The sequence below is a fragment of the Gymnoscopelus microlampas genome (genome assembly GCF_963454915.1).
Source record: "Gymnoscopelus microlampas genome assembly, chromosome: 3".
Classification (NCBI taxonomy): domain Eukaryota; kingdom Metazoa; phylum Chordata; class Actinopteri; order Myctophiformes; family Myctophidae; genus Gymnoscopelus; species Gymnoscopelus microlampas.
Window position 1 is genome coordinate 54365020 of NC_139940.1, and position 20686 is coordinate 54385705.

At 42.5% G+C, this 20686-nt stretch overlaps 2 protein-coding genes across 2 annotated transcripts in view; both read left to right on the forward strand.

Moving 5' to 3' along the window:
• Positions 1 to 7942, forward strand: part of fam171a1 (family with sequence similarity 171 member A1) — a 72615-nt gene extending 64673 nt beyond the window's left edge. The window contains exon 11 of the mRNA XM_084053172.1: positions 1560 to 7942. Coding sequence (XP_083909298.1) covers positions 1560 to 2540 — 981 coding nt within the window. The 3' untranslated portion in view covers positions 2541 to 7942. The remainder of the gene's footprint in view (positions 1 to 1559) is intronic.
• A 1698-nt stretch (positions 7943 to 9640) lies between these two features.
• The window catches only part of nmt2 (N-myristoyltransferase 2), a gene marked incomplete at its 5' end in the record, with an annotated part of 30816 nt that continues 19770 nt past the window's right edge, over positions 9641 to 20686 (forward strand). Inside the window, 4 exons of the mRNA XM_084048524.1 lie at positions 9641 to 9750; positions 12280 to 12397; positions 13313 to 13454; positions 19722 to 19840. Of these exons, the coding sequence (XP_083904650.1) occupies positions 9641 to 9750; positions 12280 to 12397; positions 13313 to 13454; positions 19722 to 19840 (489 nt within the window). The remainder of the gene's footprint in view (positions 9751 to 12279; positions 12398 to 13312; positions 13455 to 19721; positions 19841 to 20686) is intronic.

The window sequence follows — 20686 nt, forward strand, 5'->3', positions numbered from 1 at the left end:
TGCATCCTGATTGGCTAAGAATGGCTTCCAAAGTTTGCAGGGGTGCTCCGTTTTGAACAAAATGTCTCAAATCATGAACACAGCGTGCGATTTCCGTGAAATTTTGCGCGCACATTCTCACTAGGCCGAGCAAGAACTTTCAAATCGGCCTCATGGTGGCGCTATAACAGGCCGATTTGTGTTTTTACCGATAACTGCAATGATCAGTGTAAAACTTTGTATGTGCACTCCCTAGAGGACGGAAAAACCTTTGCCCTGCATTTTTCACATCGCCTTTTATAGCACCACCAGACTTGTATATTAAAAACAAAATGATATTACTCCTTCAGATTTTATCCAAATTTCACGCAAATTGGTACACATGATCTCTATAGTCATGTGACCAAGACGGATCTGTTAGATTTTTCATATTCCATCCTGATTGGCTAAGCTTGACATCTAAAGTGGCCCGTTTTGAACAAAATGCCGCAAGTCATGAACAAAGCGTACGATTGCGGTGAAACTTTGCACGCACATTCACACTACATTGAGGAACAAATGCCACGCTTTTAACTCATTCTGTGCCACAATCCGTCAAATCCGTCACGTGGCCAGACACCGCGTGCGCCACAATCCGTCAAATCCGTCATAAAAAAATAAAAATAAAAAAATCTAAATAAAAGTTGTTTTTTTTTTTTTTTTTTGGAAAAACATGTTCAGAACCCAAGATATGATGATTTGAAGATTTGCTGCTCCATCCACTCCTTGTTTAACCTATAACTTAAAAAGGCTGTATCTCGCTAAGCACTTTTTTTTTACAATTAATTTAGGCTGTGGCACTCAGAGCCAAAATTCCATAAATAAGCATGGCATTGAATGAGTTAACATTGGCCTATTATAGCGCAGCCACGAGGCCGATCTTTGCTAAGCAAATGTTGTGAAAATAGCCGTTCTGCGAGGCCTTGTGAGCTTGTAGATCTGCTATTTTCACAATATTAATCTGTGGAACTGAGTCAAACTAAATGTATGTGAGCTTGTAGATCTGCTTTTTTCACAATATTAATCTGTGGAACCGAGTCAAACTAAAGTATGTGAGCTTGTAGATTTGCTATTTTCACAATATTAATCTGTGGAACCGACTCAAACTAAATGTGTGTGTGTGTGTGTGTGTTGGGGGGGCTCCTTTCACGGTGTTTCACAAATCGCACGTTAGGACGTGACAAAAAAAACCGTTTCAGTCGTGAGATTTTGTCTTTGCTTAAATCCATTTGATCGCCTGGTCACAATTATTTGAGATAATCGCAATCGTTGCATTATCGTCAGAACCATTTCTAGCAGTAGGAACTCTTTATCTCTTGAAAAGATTTATTAAAGTACAATATTATTAAATGCATGTCCTGCTTTTTACATTATTTTGTTTATTAGTACCAGTCATCGTCAATCATATCATTTCTTTGTATTTGTCATATCTTCGCTGTGTTCCAGGCAAACAGAAATGTCGTTTTTACAATTAAATCCTTAGAACACAAACAATTCACTGCCAATTAAAACTCCATGATGGTGACCACTCTACCTTGCAGGCGGAGATCAACGCCTCCCACCCCCAGTCTCCGGGACAATCCCCTCCTCCCCGCTCTGCCGACTCCCCCGGGGGCGGCGGCGGCGGGCCCGCCCAGGGCCAGCGTGGCGACCGGGGCGGCGGCGAAGCGGGCGGCGGCGGCGGCCTGGGCCTGTCGGGGTCCCTGTCCATCCCCGCGGCGCTGGGGGAGGCGGGGCTAGTGGAGATGAACAGCGAGGACACCCTGCTGGCCGAGAAGACCCTGATGGAGCTGCGCGGCGGCAAGCCCCTCCCCCACCCGCGCGCCTGGTTCGTCTCGCTGGAGGGACGCTCCAACGCGCACATCCGACACTCCTACATCGACCTGCAGCGTGCTGGCTGCCACGGCGGGGGCGGGGAAGGGCGGCGCCGCCGCGGCGGCGGCAAGGGCAACGACGCCAGCCTGGACTCCGGCGTGGACCTGAACGAACCCACCACGACGACCACGCGGGGGGGCCGCGGCAGCAGGGGGAGGGAGGCGGACAGGGACAGGGACTCGGACAAAGGGCCAAAGGGCACGACCCCGGCCTACACCCATCTGGTGTACGTGGACGACCTGGAGGGCGGCGGGGGGGCCGACCACGATGACAGCCCTAGGCCCGCCTCCTCGCCCCCCCCGGAGGTCGGGGCCGGGGCGGCCCTCCAATCAGGGAAGACGACGAAGGCCCCCCCCGGAGGAGAGCGGGAAGTAGGAGGAGGAGGTGGTGATGAGGTCCTGTCGCCATCCTCCCCCTCCCCCACCCCCACCCCCTCCTCCTCATCTTCCTCCTCCTCCCCCGCCTCCCCTCCCCCACTGCCCACGCCCGAGGGCGTGGCGTACCGGACTGAGCACGTCGTCGTCGTGCCGTCGGGGTCGCCCGACGAGGACGCCGCGCAGGAGGACGGCGAGGAGGAGGAGGAGAAGAAGAGCCCGTGGCAGAGGAGAGAGGAGCGCCCCCTGCTGTCCTTTAACGCCCTTAAATAGCCCACCCCCCCAAGCCCCCCAACTATGAAGGAACTGAGTGTGTGTCAGCGCTGGGGAATCCCTTTCACAACATTTACCCCCCCCGGCATCTTTGACGTCCCCCTTCGTTGTAGAAACGGTTCGCTCGGGGACACGGGTCCCCCAAGAATTGGGGGGCGGGGGGGAAAACGGTCTATTTTTGATTTATTTCCCGACGTTGTGTTAACCCATTAAGACCAGGAACGCATCTGTGTAACCACTTTATCCATATTTTGTACTTTGGGCTATTCAAAAATAGCAGATCTACAAGCTGATAGCGTGGCACCGAGTGCCGCGCTATCAGCTTGTAGATCTGCTATTTTTGGAAAATCTTGACCATTTGTGCAAATATTTGAATACATAGGGAAGGGAGCACTCAGATTACAAATGTTTGCTTTAAAATATATATATATATACATTATTATTCAAAGATTTGCACACAATATGATTAAAACAAAAGAAAAATGCAGATCTACAAGCTCATAGCGCGGCACTCGGTGCCGCGCTATGAGCTTGTACATCTGCTATTTTTGAACAGCCAAATAAATCTAAAAATGACACCGATTCTTTCCCGGTCTAAATGGGTTAAAATGGTAAAGACGGGGTGGTTAAATTAATATTCCAATGTCAAACAACTGTTCAAATCTGGTGTTTCGACGGCCTGTGCAGAATTGAATACAGAAGCGTGTCAGGAACACACTTTTAGTGCAAAAAAAGAAGACAAAAAAAAAACTGATTAATGAGCTGTTTCACAGCGGAATATCATTTTACCTCCATGTCTTTTACTACACACATCTGTAGGAACATTTTTGATACGACATTTGGAAATAGGCAAAATAAATGTACTTTGGTACCCCCAATTCTGGATGACGATGCGATGTGAACGAGTCCCAGAGCTACAACGAAGGGGGAGGTCACATCGGGGGGGCCGACCTTTCACACTCCACCACATAGGCAGTGTACTGGCACTTGTACACACAGTATACAAAGTATGCACACGCAGTATACAGTATGCACACGCAGTATACAGTATGCACACGCAGTATGCAGTATGTACACGCAGCCTGAACGAACACTAGTGAACCTGTGCTGCAAAAAAAAAAAGCATTTGGTTTCATGCACAAAAAGGACAGCTGCCTTTTCTTTTGTAACAAACTCGTCTTGTTAAACGTAAAGGAACTGTATTTACTCAAGGTGATACCCCCCCCCCCCCCCCCCCCCCCCCCCGCCCCCGGTATGTCTACTGATGGCTTTCTTTGTTTTAAAATCCTGAGCGTTAATTTAACTGTGAGAGTTCAAATAAACCTCAGGATGTTACTATTGACAGACCGAATGGGGCTGAGCGAGCCATAAAGACGTGGTATTCCGTAGTACAATGGGTTTCGCTTGCCAAAAAGAACTAATCTGCTAGCTAACAATGTGTCGCGCTGCAACGCATTTTTAGCTGGGAGATCTGCTCTTTTTGGCAGACGCGACGCCCTCCCACGATGGAATGGAAATGAATCTTTACACAATCTACTGCTAACCACAACCGTGTCGAGCTGTTGCTTTTGGATGGCTTTCTGAGGAATACCGCAAAAGGACTAAAATCTAGCCTTTTCAAAAAAGCCTGGCCCTAACTACAGTAGCTACCGTTATGGCATCCCGTCATCTTCTGTCCTCGCAGTGCTTTTTGGAGCCGTCTCTTTTGTTTTATAATATGCTGCGACGTCGGACCAAGGAAGCGGGACTTGGAGAACACGAAACCACTTTTGGCTCTGGCCACAGTTCACTGAGATAATGTGACACGCCACCCCTGTGCGCTAGTGGCCATGGAAATATTACCACTATGATGTAGTTCCACACAGAGGCGTGTGTGTTTGAGGTTTTGCGTTACGTTTTGTAACCACTGACTGACTGGGATATCGTTTTGTTTTTTTTTTGCTCTGAAGACTATGCATCACTTTTATACGGTCGCTTTGAGATGCCTTTTTTTTGTTGTCTTTCTGATTTTAAGTACACTATAATTTTAATTGCCAACATATGAAGTATTTTACTCCAAGATAGGTTAATGTTGTTTTTCATTCATATATATATGTACTATAAATATATATAAAGCGCATTTTACTTTCTTTTTTTACCTGCCTTATTACTACAGCAACACACACTTGCACACGTTTGACCTGAAATCAAACTGCGGTCTCGCTGTTTTGACCACAGTTTAGTTTCGTCTCCCTGTTTCAAGTGCCTTTTTTGAACGAGCCGAATGAATCCACACACACGCGCTATCGAGCAACTCTGACCCTATGCTAGCAAACTGCCCGTAACTTCTTTTCTTAACGTTCGAACCACTGTCAACCTGGCGTCCCTATTTTGGGAAGACATTTTCAAAAAAGAAATGGCTGCACACGTCGACATGCGACATGTGTGTCGTGGACGCGTGGGCGGGCTCTTTTCTCCGCACAACACTATGAAACGGATACAGAGTATGAAATACGGTAGGGCTTAAGTGGTTCTCCACGGCGATCCCTTCGGAACTTGAACCCTTCCCTTCGAACTTTTTCCCCCCACTCCCCTCGCGTTCGATGTGGACACAGTTACTGCTGTTTGGCTCCATAGGGCAGAATGGACCTTGTTGATTTATCTTAGCCTTAGCAGCTTCCCCTGCTCTACCTCAAATCCCCCCTATTCCCCTCATCCTTCCTGTGGACAGAAAGCATGGCGCCGCTCCTCCCTTCCCTCAGCTCTGATCTCCTGAGCTGCATGGCAACCCCCCCCCCCCCATGGGAGAAGGTCCACACACCAGCAGTCACTGACCGCGCGCGCGCACACACACACACACACACACACACACACACACACACACACACACACACACACACACACACACACACACACACACACACACACACACACACACACACACACACACACACACACACACACACTTGTATTACTATACTTGAGAGGATAATAGGCATTTTAGGATGCCACATGTATGAGTGTCATTTTTAGAAATGCTTGAATTTTTAGAAGCCAGGTCACAGCGTGACAGATCTTACAGATCTGCTATTTTTGGTGTGCGAGTGCGAGACTGGTGCAGAACTACGTGTAAATCAGGCATAACTTCAACCCTGGCCCTCCTAAACCTAACCTCTAAATGTCTAAGCCTAATCTGATTTTTTTCCTAATTGTAAACTTAACTTCCCACTTTGTTTTTAGCCCATTAAGACCGGAAACACCTCGGTGTCAATTTAAGATTTCTTTGGCTATTCAAAAATAGCAGATATATGACTTGTAGATCTGCTATTTATTTGAAAAATTGTGGAAAATCGTGGGTCTTTGAATATATATATATGTTTTTAAGCAAACATTTGTAACGCAAATCTTGGCTTCTGGGGATTCTTAATGTCGTCTAAATGTTGCTATAATATCAATAGTTCTCATTTCTATTTCTATGTATTCTATGTATTTGACCGTGGACCCCCATCTCAATATATTTTGTTCCAAGGACCCCCAAAAGTTGTAACAGAGTTAAAAATGTTCGCTTTAAAAAAATATATATATTCAAAGATTTGCAGAAATCTTCACGATTCTTCAAAAATATCAGATCTACAAGCTCATAGCTATGGGCTTGTAGATCTGCTATTTTTGACTGGCCAAAGAAATCTTAAAATGACTCGCGGATGCGTTCCTGGTTTTAAAGGGTTAACCATAGAACAACCATTTCTCCTGTGAGTACCAGGAAAATTGTCTTATTTCTCAAATCCTGCTATACTTGTGGGAAAACTCTGCCGTCACAAGTACAGTATTGTAATACAAGGGCACACAACACAAACACACCTGGCATCAATCACTTTCGATATCTAAACCACTTCTGGACTGGGTCGGTCAGGCGCAAATTTGGCCACAACCTGTGTGTGTGAGTGTGAAAGTGTCCGTGAACGCAACTTGTCTCCGATCCACATGCAACAATCCAAATGAGAGGCAACGTGTGCGCAGTTAAGAATGTGATTATTTTTGCAGTGTTGCATAGGAATGCGGCCCGATGCAATCATTGTATGTGAAGAGTGTATACTGCAGGCCATGCATTTCAATGCTCTTAGGGCTTTTTACTGTATGTATGAATGGTGTCCTCAGAGAGAGAGTGTGTGTGTGTGTGTGTGTGTGTGTGTACAATACATGGATGTCAAAGAAGCGTCTGGCTATCAGTTAGTGTGTATTTATGCGTTGGAGTGACAGCATATACATACACCCTAGGGCTGGGCATTAGGACTTAAAATCGATATCACGGTTATTTCAAACTTTTGCCTCAGATTACGAATATCACGGTTATTTCAAACTTTTGCCTCAGATTACGAATATCATGGTTATTTCAAACTTTTGCCTCAGATTACGAATATCACGGTTATTTCAAACTTTTGCCTCAGATTACGAATATCATGGTTATTTCAAACTTTTGCCTCAGATTACGAATATCACGGTTATTTCAAACTTTTGCCTCAGATTACGAATATCACGGTTATTTCAAACTTTTGCCTCAGATTACGAATTAATTATTATTTTAGACACTTTTCTTTTACACCGCCCTCATGGTTCTCTGACAAGGACTGTACTGTCAATATTACAGGTGCAGCAGTCCATTGACCTAAGTGATTATAAGAGTTAATCCATTTATTTTTTTAAATAGCAAAATTAGCAGATCTACAACTGAGCTAGATGTGCGATTTTCCTTTTTTTGCACGCTGCTGTTGTACAACAAAGTATAATATAGGGCTTAACCGGTTAATAGAACAAAATAATTATCGATTTAAGATTCATTAGAATGTATTTGTTCATATATAAGATTTAAAACCTATTAAAATAAATAACCTGCTTCTCGATTAACCGACATGAGCAAGATTAACCAATTAAGACCTGTAACGCATCTGTGTCACTTTTTTTCTTTGGCTATTCAAAAAATAGCAGATACAAGCTCATAGCGCGGCACTGAGTGCCGCGCTATGAGCTTGTAGATCTGCTATTTTTGAAAAATCTTGAAAACATTTTTTTTTTTCTTTTTTTCAAGAAACTGTTAGGATTTACAAAACATTTTTAAGAATCGCCTCAGATCTTAATGGGTTAAGTCGTTTCAATACATTTTGGGTTAATTGCCCGGCCCTAATATCCCCTCAAGGTTCTAGTGTGTGATCAATCATAGCTGCTGTGTGTGTGTGTGTGTGTGTGCGCGCCCTGGTCAACATGATGTGAGCTTGTGCTGTGAATGGCATTCTCTTCTGTCTTTGTATCCTCCAAGCAACCACCAAATATGTTCTGTAATCTGTACACAACACGCCCCGAGTGTCTTTGCCGGTTGCTTGCATTATATTTGAAGTCTATTATTCTGAATAAACAGCCAAACTTGGTGTGTGTGTGTTCTTGAAGAAATCTGAAGTGTTTAGCGGCGACTGTGTTTGAACGACGAACTTGGTGAAGACATTTTATTCAATTGTTTTGTTACTTGTCATCTCAAACCTATAGGCTAATGAAAATAGAATTATTTGTATATATGTTTTTGGGGTGGTTGGGCATATGTGTTGGTTTTATGTACAGACAATTCTATAACACATGCATTCATTTACAAATACAGTACATGAACATAGCTTTATAAGATGCAAAGCGACAAAGATGCAGTGAATTCTTGTAGCTCTGTATCTTTTAATCTGCCCGTGTGAACGCACCATTACACCTCCCAGGGTTCCCCAGCTAAATGATTTGTAAATGGAAACCAATTATTGGACCCTTAAGGCCAGACCGCACCAATGCAACTTCCTGCGACTGCCATTGGGGATAATGGTTGCAAGTAGTTGCATGTTGCAAGGAGTTGCTTTGGTGCGGTCTGGCCTTTACAGATCCATTTGGTTCCATGTGTACATTCTGTGAGCTTAAATACACTGGGGATTTGATTTTATTATACAGTGTGTAGACACGGATAATATTAAATGGGGGCCCGTGGCCTAATCATGCATACAGTAACAGTGGGGGTTCCTTGAAATGGTTACATGTCGCCTTTCCGACATGTCGCCTTTCCGACGTTAACGAACCCTATACCTAACCCTAACCTTAACTGCACGCGGAAGCCACTAGTCGGAGTGGCGAGATGTCGGAATGGAAGGCGGTTACCCCTTGAAATAGGCTCTATGCACAGCAGCCAAATTGGAAGCAAATTGGGCCTTTTCCTTATTTCCTTTACAGGTGTTACCAATGATACTAATTAAGGCTCTGTTCCATTTAGTATAGCACAGTGGTTCTAACTTGTTTTCTTTTCAAGGACCCCCACAACTCTGGGAGTGTACACATTTGTACACTCAGAATTACACAACTGTAAGGTGCCATTTGGAACCCCCTCAAGGAACCATGAGGGTACATGGACCACACTTTGAGACCAACTGGTGAAGCAGAGCAGCACCGTGACTGTTTGACCGGAATGGAACAGAGCCTTTATTAGTATAATTGGTAAGACCTGTGAAGGAAGTAAAGAAGATGCCACACAGCAGCCATATTATGAAGACATTCACAGGTGTTACCAATGATACTAATGAAGGCTCTGTTCCATTCTGGTCAAACAGAGGCAGGGTGCTGATATTGTGCATGTTGGCTCACTGGAAACACCAGTAGCGTGGGTCTACAGTTGGGGTCCAGGGACTCTCATGGGCTTCCACATGGCCCCTTACAGGTGTGTAACTCTGAGAGTCTACAAATGGAACCAAATGGACCCGTAAGGGTCCATTTGGTTCCATTTGTACGCTCAGAGTTATGGGGGTCGTGGAAATCACTGTGCTACACTAAATGGAACAGACTGAGCCTTCATTAGTATCATTGGTAACACCTGTGAATGTCTTCATAATATGGATGCTATGAATAGAGCCTATTAAAAGTTTGAGAATCACTCAAAAAACACACAAACGAGAAATAAAGTATGAGGGTGGCCGCTGGGTGGCGTCTTTTACCCAACTGTCAGCTTAGTCTCCCCCCCCCCCCCCTCCCCATACGATCTGCCTCGCTTGCTTGTTTTTTTTTTTTTTTTTTTTTTCTCTTCTTTTTTTTTTTTCTACATTTCCATGATGGCGGAGGACAGTGAATCCGCGGCCAGCCAGCAGAGCTTGGAGCTGGACGACCAGGACACCTGCGGGATCGACGGGGACAACGAGGAGGAGAATGAACACATGCAGGGGTGAGCGTTTAACGGTGGCCCGGGGCCTGGCTCGGCTCGGCTCGGGTTAGGAGGACCGGGGGTTGTGTTACTTTCTAGCACTGGGGCCGGTTCTGGAGGCTGTTGTGTCGGGGAGTGGATGGAGGAGGAGAGGAGAGGAGGAGGAGGAGGAGCGGCGCCTGGCTGGTGGTGGTAGCGCAGTCGCCCGCGTCACGCCGATACCGGTGACCTGTCACAGTTTGTGACCACAGGGGTCGCTGTGATACGACATTGGGGGGGGAAATATTGTCTTGTTTATTTTATTGCGCTTTCAGCATGATCACAGATGTTTAAAAATAGAGGTGCCATTTAAAAACACTGAATTGTTTTGCTGGTTATAATTAAAACTTCAACTCTAAAAAATGCAATTGCCTATCTAATAATCCAATATCCTCAAACACAGTTAAATGCTAACGGGAGGCTGTTTCGTGAGGACTGCCATCAATTTATTTGAAAATTATTGTTATTAATTACACATGAGCATATGGGCTCAAATGAATGAAAGATGCCATTTTTTCACATGGTAAGGGTATGAAAACACGTTAATCTCGGAAATGTGCCGAAATTGCAAAACGGCGACACAGCATTCGGTTGGTCACCAGTCGGAGTGTAACGGCGCACTAGCCTAGCAACATTAGCTGGTACACCTCTGTACTGCACATCTCTGTATGGAACATCATGACAGAGACACACACACTAACGTTTGAACTGCATCCATATAGGCTCTATGCACAGCAGCCATATTGTGAAGACATTCACAGGTGTTACCAATGATACTAATGAAGGCTCTGTTCAATTCTGGTCAAACAATCAAGTCAGGGTGCTGATATTGTGCATGTTGGCTCACTGGAAACATTCTGCTACACAAGTGGGTCTAAAATGTGGGGTCCAGGGACCCTCATGGTTCCTTAATGGTTTTCCAAATGGCCCCTTACGGGTGTTTAACTCTAAGAGTGTACAAATGGAACCAAATGGACCCTTATGGGTCCATTTGGTTCCATTTGTACACTCTCAGAGTTCTGGGGGTCGTGGAAATAGAAAAATCTGAGAACCACTGTGCTACACGAAATTGAACAGAGCCTTCATTAGTAGCATTGGTAACACCTGTGAAGAAAGTGATAATATGGCTGTTGTAAATAGAGCCTAATGCCGGCCAGAACAGATCTCTACAAGCTATGTTGGCTTGCAGATCTGTTCTGTTCATGTCGTTAAGCGACACCCTCTCTCTCATGTGATGGACTATATCACATTTGTCATATTGCCTATTAGCAGGGGTCAACAGGGGGTCCAGCATCCCTAGGGGGTCCTCAGAGTAACCACAGGGGGTCCGCCAAATCTTTGTGATTGGGAACATTAGCGGAAAATGGCAGATCGACAAGCTCACAACGCCTCGTAGATCTGCTATCTTCTTGAGAGTTGGTGTAGAGGGAAAAAGAGCAGAGCCAATGTTCAAGTTGACTAAATATTAAGGGTCTGAAAACACACATTAACATGAACATATTAATAAAACATACAAAACATATGTTCTCTACACTGGCTCCCCGTAGCGGCTCGCATCCAGTTTAAAACCCTGGTGCTAGCCTATAGGGCAGTGAAAGGAACAGCTCCTCTTACCTCCGGGCTATGGTTGATGCTTACACCCCTGCCCGACCACTTCGGTCTGCCACCTCGGGGCGACTGATTGCCTCGTCACTCAAGGGTCCTTCTGGCCGATCCACACGGTCACAACTTTTTTTCTGTTCTGGCCCCACAGTGGTGGAATGAACTTCCCACTGATGTCAGGACAGCAGAGTCACTGCCCATCTTTCGCCGCAGGCTGAAAACCCACCTCTTCAGGAAACACTACCCTTCCTCTTTGCCTGGCCTACTTGTTGTTAACTAAGTTGTGTGAAGGCTTGTTTTATTGTTTTATTGGATCTTGTTTCATTTTGCTATTTTGTCTCATCTGTTTAAGGAAAATAGGTAGCTGATATATTGTACTTTTACCTTAGCGCTAGGTATACTCTTGGTTGCTTGTTTTTGCAGAAAATGCACTTAAGACTTCTGGTGATTAGTAGTTTTCGTTCCCTACCTATGTTGAATGCACTTATTGTAAGTCACTTTGGATAAAAGTGTCTGCTAAATGACTGTAATATAATGTAATGTAATAATGTATGTAAAACAAGTCTATGAAGCTATCTATGAAATATATGGAAAGGTTTAACCTGCAACACAGTTTTGTACAATATGTAGTGGGGGTCCCTGCTTCATCTCTCTCTCTGCTATGGGGTCCTTGGCCTGAAAAACATTTGAAGACCCCTGGCCTATTGGTTCAGCTGTCTTTAGTCAATATGCACAGCTCCCTGGCTCGCTACTGTAGGCTCATATGTGTGTGTGTGTGTGTGTGTGTGTGTGTGTGTGTGTGTGTGTGTGTGTGTGTGTGTGTGTGTGTGTGTGTGTGTGTGTGTGTGTGTGTGTGTGTGTGTGTGTGTGTGTGTGTGTGTGTGTGTGTGTGTGTGTGTGTGTGTGTAGGAGTCCGGGGGGAGACCTGGGGGCCAAAAGAAAGAAAAAGAAACAGAAGAGAAAGAAAGAGAAGCCAAGTTCAGGAGGAACCAAGTCCGACTCTGCCTCTGACTCTCAGGAGATCAAGGTACACAGACATCTTCATTTACTGTTGTTCAGTGCCCAGGTGCCCGGCTCAAAGGCACTGCATATCCACCTGTCACACCGGAATACATCCCTCTTTGTGTGTGTGTGTGTGTGTGTGTGTGTGTGTGTGTCAGTGTGTGTGTGTGTTTATCAGTGGTGTAAAGTAACTACGTACATTTACTCAAGTACTGTACTTTATAAAACATACTTTAACCACTTTAGCCCGTTTTTATACCTAGGCTATTTGAAAATAGCCGATCTACAAGCTCACAACAAGTTGTGAGCTTGTAGATTGGCTATTTTCAAACATTTTAGTACTTTTATTTTTGGTCATTTAAAGGGACTACACCATGAATTAAAAAAATAATAATAATATTTAATATCATATCGTTTATGTCCCTCAAACGTTTTTCAAAAGGTTTGAGCCTAAATCAAGCCTCAGATATACTCATTCCAACTAACTTCTCTCTGGCTTATAAAGCACTTTCAGCTGCAATACCAAAACGTCCTGTTGGGCAGAGGGGTGCTACTGAGCAATTCTGTCTGTCAAAATACATGGGCAGAAATGGTTCGTGATGTAAGCAACCATGCCTGTTCAGACACGCCCGTTCTGAAAATCTCTGAGATGAGAATGAATGACTGAATGTTAAAAAAAAAAATGTTTTGGGGTACAAGAGACACTGGGGAGCCCAAAAAATACCCCCCCCCCCCCCCCCCCAAAAAAAAAAAGGAAATTCATGGTGTATCCCCTTTAAGTACATTTTGATACCTATATACTTCTGTACTTTAACTCAAGTACATTTTGAATTCCGGACCTTTTACTTGTAACAGGAGTACTTTTACATTGCAGCGTTGATACTTTTACTCGAGTAAAACCTTTGAGTACTTTTTCCCCACCACCGGTGTTGGTACACAGAACCCAGGCCTGCCCATGCAGAAGCTCCAGGACATCCAGAGGGCCATGGAGCTGTTGTCATGTCAGGGTCCGGCCAAGAGCATCGACGAGGCAGCCAAACACAAGTACCAGTTCTGGGACACCCAGCCGGTCCCCAAACTCAGTGAGTAAACCTAACCACGAACACCAACCTGTCAAATAGGCTGCACCAGTGGTTCTCAAACTTTGTTTTTGAACTCCCCCAGTTTGTTATGCATAAGACCTCGGACCTGTATAAGACGCCTTAACAGACAACGTCGCACTGATAAGAACCAGTATACCAGTGTAGGTTCGCCAGCAAAAGAACCCCACCGCTCATAAGACGCAATGTTAAAGTGGTCACAGCCTCACGTGTAAAAATGCATCGCATCAAGCTTTCAGATGCTTTTTTTCTGCCAGTGTGGAGAAAGAATGCTTAGGATTTTTACTGTGATCTCTCGCTCTTGAAATATATAATCCTTGGTTTCTGTTGTGTGTAAACAATAGCAACAATTCAAAGCAGTTTGTCCCCCAAACCCCACCTCCATTGGCAGTCATAAGAACGGAGGGGGAGCTCAATGATCATGGTACCAGAACCCGCTCTTGCTCGCGCAGCTGCAGCCCGTCAGCCCTAATTTATGCTCCGTCCCGCGAAGGTGTCGCGTGCAGAGAACGGCCGAGAATAGCAGACCTCCAAGCTCACAGCGGTCGCATCCGACAGCAGGTTTGATTACATGAAACAGTCACCTGTGCGTCCAGTCTCAATGTTTGTAAACAAATAATTGGTCTATAACTCTTGAGAGTGCACAAATGGAACCAAATGGACCCGTGAACGTACGGGTGCACTCTCAGAATTACAGATCTGCAAAGGTCCATTTGGTTCCCCCTAACTATCAGCAATATATCTTTGTTTATGCTCTTTTTTCTTTCTGTCTGTCTTTTTTTGGAAAAAAAACTAATACAAATATTATAAACAACCCCTGGAGTCCCCACTTGAGAATGGTTGAAATACACCAAGACCCAACCCCCTTTTCAATCAAATAGAGACACACAGGGACTACACAATGTACCCCCACAATTGAGACCCACGCGAGGAACGATGTACTGTAGCTGTCAATGCAATCTCTAGAAGAGGCATCGTAAAATACCGTAATTTCACTGGTTGACTACTGAGACTGTAGCAGTAGTTTTGTGTTCTAATAAAGTGTCCCATTTGTTTTATTTGTCCTTTTTAATGTGACATACCTGCCATCTCAATATACAACCCACAATATACTATAATATACTCCATCAGTGTGTCAAAAGCATCCCTTGAGGTTTTCAATACCAAGATTTGTTTGTGTCTCTCATGTATCATTTTTATAGGCTATTTATTTTGGACAATTATCCAAACAGCATCTTGCAAGACTATTTGTATATTTGTTTGTTTGTTTGTTTGTTTGTTAAGGATCCCCATTAATCTACACCTTAGTGGAGACTATTCTTCCTGGGGTCCAGATTATTGATAAAGTATATTAATATACTAACATGAAGAATTCACTAAGTAGTTGAAAATTAATATAAGCCTATGAGATGTTCAAAATATAGACATGAACAAAGTCAGTCGGGATTGTGATGAGAATTCCCATCTTCTAAGTCAGCGCTCAGTGCTCGTAAAGACAGTGATGTCACTGAAATGCGACTACTGTGTCAGTCTGCCGTCTCTCCTCTGCTGTGTTAACATTATGGGTAACCCATACACGTGGCAAATTAAAAGTAAAACACATCAACTATTGAGAAAACAAGAAGATATGTTGATAAAGACACTATACATTTGGAAACATATTTTTTATTCAACTCTATATCGTCTCCAGTTCATGGAGGATCATTTCGGTTTTCCACCCCCATTCTGAATTCCCATAGACGTCTTTAAAGGAGCTACACCATGAATTTAAAAAATAATAATAATATTTGATATCATATTGTTTATGTCCCTCAAACGTTTTTCAAAAGGTTTGAGCCTAAATCAAGCCTCAGATATACTCATTCCAACTAACTTCTCTCTGGCTTATAAAGCACTTTCACCTGCAATACCACATTGTCCTGTTTAGCACAGGGCGCTATTGAGCCAGTTTGTATGCATGTTATGTCCTGGTTCTGTGTGGAAAAAGTAAAAAAAAAAAAATAAGACTTTTTTTTTTTTAATTAAAAATATATATATTTTTTTTTACTTTTAGCACTTTTTTTTTTTTTTTTTTTGTTAGAACTGAAAAACGGGAGGAATTGTTCCCAGACGTGACGTAGGGTGGGGGAACAAATCTGACGGACTGTTTTCAGACCAATTTACATGAAAACCACAGATAGCCTATGAAAGCCTGCATGCTCGAAGTCGGGTATTTGTTGGAACAGAAGAGAGGTGGGGGAGACCAAAAACACACAAAAAGGAAGAAAAAGTTAAAATTCATGGTGTAGACCCTTTAATATCGCGTCAAATAAGAACTGTGTTCCAAAAATAAACAAATGATCCCGGCGGTTTGACTCTTATGGATATGAAGCATCAACTGACGGTGAGAAAAAGCTAATGTTACTTCCGCCAAATAAGTTAAATTGTCGCCAGAAACAGACTGTATCAAATATAAGTGACTGACTATCATAAACGATACAGAGCCACCTTCCTGACAATATCGCCGAGACAGTTTGTTTATTTTTGGACCACAATTCTTATATGAGACGATTCTATGATGACCCAATGTTATTCTCCATAGAGAAAATACTTTACGAACCTGGGGATGAGCGAGTGACGTCAGGACTTCTGTACTCTATAGAGACTTTTTCTTTCCTTAGCCATTTTGATGTGCAATAGCGCCACCTACTGAGAGGGAGACAGAGTAGGACCAATGTAGGGGCCTTGAGTTGATGCATTCCAAAGTACTAAGTGACATTCAGCTAGCAGTTTAAAAAAAAAACACACACACACACTACCCAGAATTCCACAGTCTGGTTTAGTCATACTAATGATCCTTGAAATATATCGACACAATAGCCAATTCCACCCCTCGCCAAGTAGTACTAAATCAAATGGTCTCCTTGGGTGGGCACGGTCGCTTGTAGATCTGCTATGTTTAGAAAATTGTGATTTTTTTTTAGCAAATCTATGAATATGTATTCTACAAATGTCTTCTAAATCCTAACCGTTAAAAAAAAAAAAGTATGCTCTATATCAGTAGTTTCCAAACTTTTTCATGCCAAGGACCCCCAAAATGATATGTATTTCGCCGCGGATCCCCATCTCAAAATATGTTGTCCCAGGGACCCCCCCAGAAGCAAAGATTTGGGTAAAACATTTTTACTTTAACCCATTAAGACCTGGAACGCATCTGTGTCACTTTAGATTTCTTTGGCTATTCAAAAATGGCAGATCTACAAGCTCATAGCGCGGCACTGAGTGCCGCGCTATGAGCTTGTAGATCTGCTATTTTTGAAAAATCTTGTTTTTTTTTTGTTTTTTTTAGATTTATTTAAAAAAAAACTGTTTCAGAACTGGATTTAGAAAAAATCGCCTCAGGTCTTAATGGGTTAAAAATATGTATCTTCAATGATTTGCACACATTTTCGAAAAATAGCAGTTCATAGCATGGCACTCGGTGGGAGCAAGACAGGGGGAGCAAGGGAAAATAAAAAGACAGATCAACAAAGAAAACATATCTACATATAATATACACATAGCATATCCATCCTGTACAGTATGTACATGAGGTTAGACATAAGGTATATACTGCACATCAGCGGTTCTCACAGTGGGGGTCCAGGGACCCCCATGGGGTCCTTGGTGGGGTTCCAGCGCGGCAAAATGTGTTAAATACAGTATCTCAATATTGTTTTACCACTTTATCCGTTTGTTTTACGTTGGCTATTCAAAGATAGCAGATGTAAGCTCACAGCGTGAGCTTGTGCATCTGCTATTTTTGAACATTTTCAAAAAATATTGGATGTCTTGAAAGAACTTATGAATAATTTCTCTTCTGGGAATCCCTGGCAAAAAAAAAACACATTTTCAGATGGGGGTCCGTGGCCAAATACATATCAATTTGGGGGTCCTTGACATGAACAAATTTGAGAACCAGTGCTTTGCATGATATTAGACATTAAAGGTGCAAAAAGAATATCAGAACATCTTGTAGTTCTGCTATTTATTAAAAAATCGTGAAAATGTGTGCAAATCTTTGAATATATATATTTATTCTAAAGCAAATTTTTATTTAACTCACATCTTTGCTTCTGGGGGGGGTCCCTGGAACGAAATATGTTGAGAGTGGGGTCCGCGGGCAAATATATTTTGGGGGTCCTTGACATGGAAATGTTTGAGCACCACTGAACATAAGTTTTTCAAAAAACTGTTAGGATTTAGAAGACATTTGTGGTATACCCAGAAGCAAAGATTTTAGTTAAAAAATATATACATTCAAAGATTTGCACACACTTTTTTCAAAAAAATAGCAGATCTACAATCTAGTAGTGCGGCACCGAGTGCCTATAATGACGTGTTTTTCAAAAATCTTCTTTTTTTTCTTTCTTTTTTTTTATTTATTTAAAAAAAAAATGTTTTGGAACTGGATTTAGAAAAAAAAAAAAAGAATCGCCTCAGGTCTTAATGGGTTAAATGGGGCAAATATATTTTGGGGGTCCTTGACATGGAAATGTTTGAGCACCACTGAACATAAGTTTTTCAAAAAACTGTTAGGATTTAGAAGACATTTGTGGTATACCCAGAAGCAAAGATTTTAGTTAAAAAATATATACATTCAAAGATTTGCACACACTTTTTTCAAAAAATAGCAGATCTACAATCTAGTAGTGCGGCACCGAGTGCCTATAATGACATGTTTTGGAAAATGATTACATAATTACACTGTTAAAAGAGTTAAGAGTATTTTCAAAATCCAATAATATTGCCCGGCCTTAATTGGCTGTCGATGAATGTGAGCATGGATATTTTACTCATAACCAGTTTAGACAAAGTTGTTGTACAAATGGAATCTCATATCGTCTCATCGCAATGGAAACGAGCTGTAAGCTTTTTTTTGCCTTTTTGATTGTGGTGGGTTAGATGTGTCTTACATGTGACATGTTTTATTTCATAATCAATAAAGATATCAATCAATCAATCAAAACCCTGTCGGGTGTAAACCTCATATCACGTCCAAAACTGTCACTTTTCAAGATTCAATTAAAAGTAGTAGATCTACAAGTTCGAAACGCGTTTTGAGCTGTAGATCTGCTACTTTTGATACGTTTGTGTGATGCTGTAGTATGATCAAGTAGGCCGGGGCATTCATTTACGAAAAAACACAGAAAGTTAGAGTCTGGAGATAAGAGGTTTCCGATGGCAATCATATGCTGTACATTGTGGCAATGGACAGATGGGTTTGACAGTTTGGTTGTTTTCAGTGGTGGAAGAAGTACTCAGATATTTTACTTAAAGATGGAGTGCCATGATATTTTTCAACACTAAAACCTGATCATAAGGTATTATTATTATGTAAGGATTTTTTTCAAAAAAAAAAGTGAACAGAAATTGTAAAAAACAAAAAAATGTATGTGGACACGCCTCCAGTTCATTAAGTATGCCTGGTTCTCACCTTAGCACCTCCTCCACCACCTTAGCTCCACCCACCTGTCCTAGTCCCTCCTCCTCCTCATGCCCACACCTGTTGTGTTATGATAATGAGGGGGAGGGTATGTTTTTTGGGGGCTCTGTGATGTCACTAAAGGGCTGTTTCTCTATTGGCACGTTTGACCCTCAAGATTTCAGCCTCCAGGAAGAAACTCCAAATAATCAGAGAAGACATAAAACACCATAAAACCACCACCGGGGGGCTTAATGAAGTTCTATCAACCTCATAGACACATGAAAAACAGAAAAAGTGCAAAAACATGGCACCACCTCTTTAAGTAAAAGTACCAATGCCACAATATAAAAAATGCTCTGTTACAAGTAAAAGGCCTGTGTTCAAAATGTTACTTGAGTAAACGTACAAAGGGATTGGCATCAAAATATACTTAAAGTACCAAAAGTAAAAGTACAAAAATGTTGGAAAATAGCCGATCTACAAGCTCACAACGCGTCGCATCGCGACGCGTTGTGAGCTTGTAGATCGGCTATTTTCAAATAGCCTAGGTATAAGATAGGGCTGAAGTGGTTAATGTTATGTTTTATAATATAACAAATGTATATCTGCAAAGTAACTAGTAACTCAAGTTTTGAAATAAACGTAGTGGAGTAAAAGTACAATATTTTCCTCAGAGATGCAGTGGACGAGAAAAAGCATTGACAATTGAAAATACCCCCAGTAAAGTAAAGGTACGTCAAAATTGCACCGAAGTCCTACGTTACGCGGTCACTTTACGCCACCGGTTGTTTTGCTGTGTGCAGATGAAGTGGTGACGAGTCACGGCCCCATCGAGGCGGACAAGGAGAACATCAGGCAGGAGCCCTACTCCTTACCTCAGGGGTTCATGTGGGACACGCTGGACCTCAGCAACGCTGATGTGGTTAGTACTGTACTCTTTGATATTTACTCATTCACTGGCAGAATACATAAAGTCTTAAAGGGATATTTCACTTTAAAAACCAATTTGGGCCATTTTATCGTCTGCTCAGGCTTTTGGGAGCACCCCGAACAGTTTTTATATATCATTGATTTCAGCTGTTACAATTCCAAACATGCAAACATGACCCGCTTTAATTACTTCAGTTTGTATTAGTAGCTTAATGACTAGTATTACAATTCTATTGTCTTTTTTATGTCCAATGTATTTGTATTTAAGTTCATAAAGTTAACATAAGTATAACTAAATGAACTTGAAATTAAATAAAGATGTTACTTTTCAGGATTCTATTTTAAAAAATAGCCCCAAAAAATCAATCAATCAATCATCCACTGCCAGCGATTTTTTTCGATGTTCTTACCTTTTCAACTAGTCACAGAATATTTATCTCCAGTATGATCGATCCCCTGGTCGCTGCTAATCACGGAGGGTTTCACTGTGCTTCCGTGAAAAAAAAAACAGAAATGTCATCGCGACCTCCCGTTCGCTTGTTATACGCCGTTGAAAATAGCATGTCTTGCCAAAAACACATAGTAAAACACCGAATATTTCCCAAATACTTTAACCAGGAAGTGAATGGAGCAGTAAATCTTTGGATCACGTTATCTCCTGGTTCTGTGGGGATTTTTTTTTTGTCGTTTTAGTCGTCCTTGGCAGTCTGGGCCTTTGGAAAAAAGTCGCCAAAGTCGTCCTATGGCAGTGAATGAGTTAACATTATTACTGTACTCTTTGATATTCACATTATTACTGTACTCGTTGATATTAACATTATTACTGACGTGGTTAGTA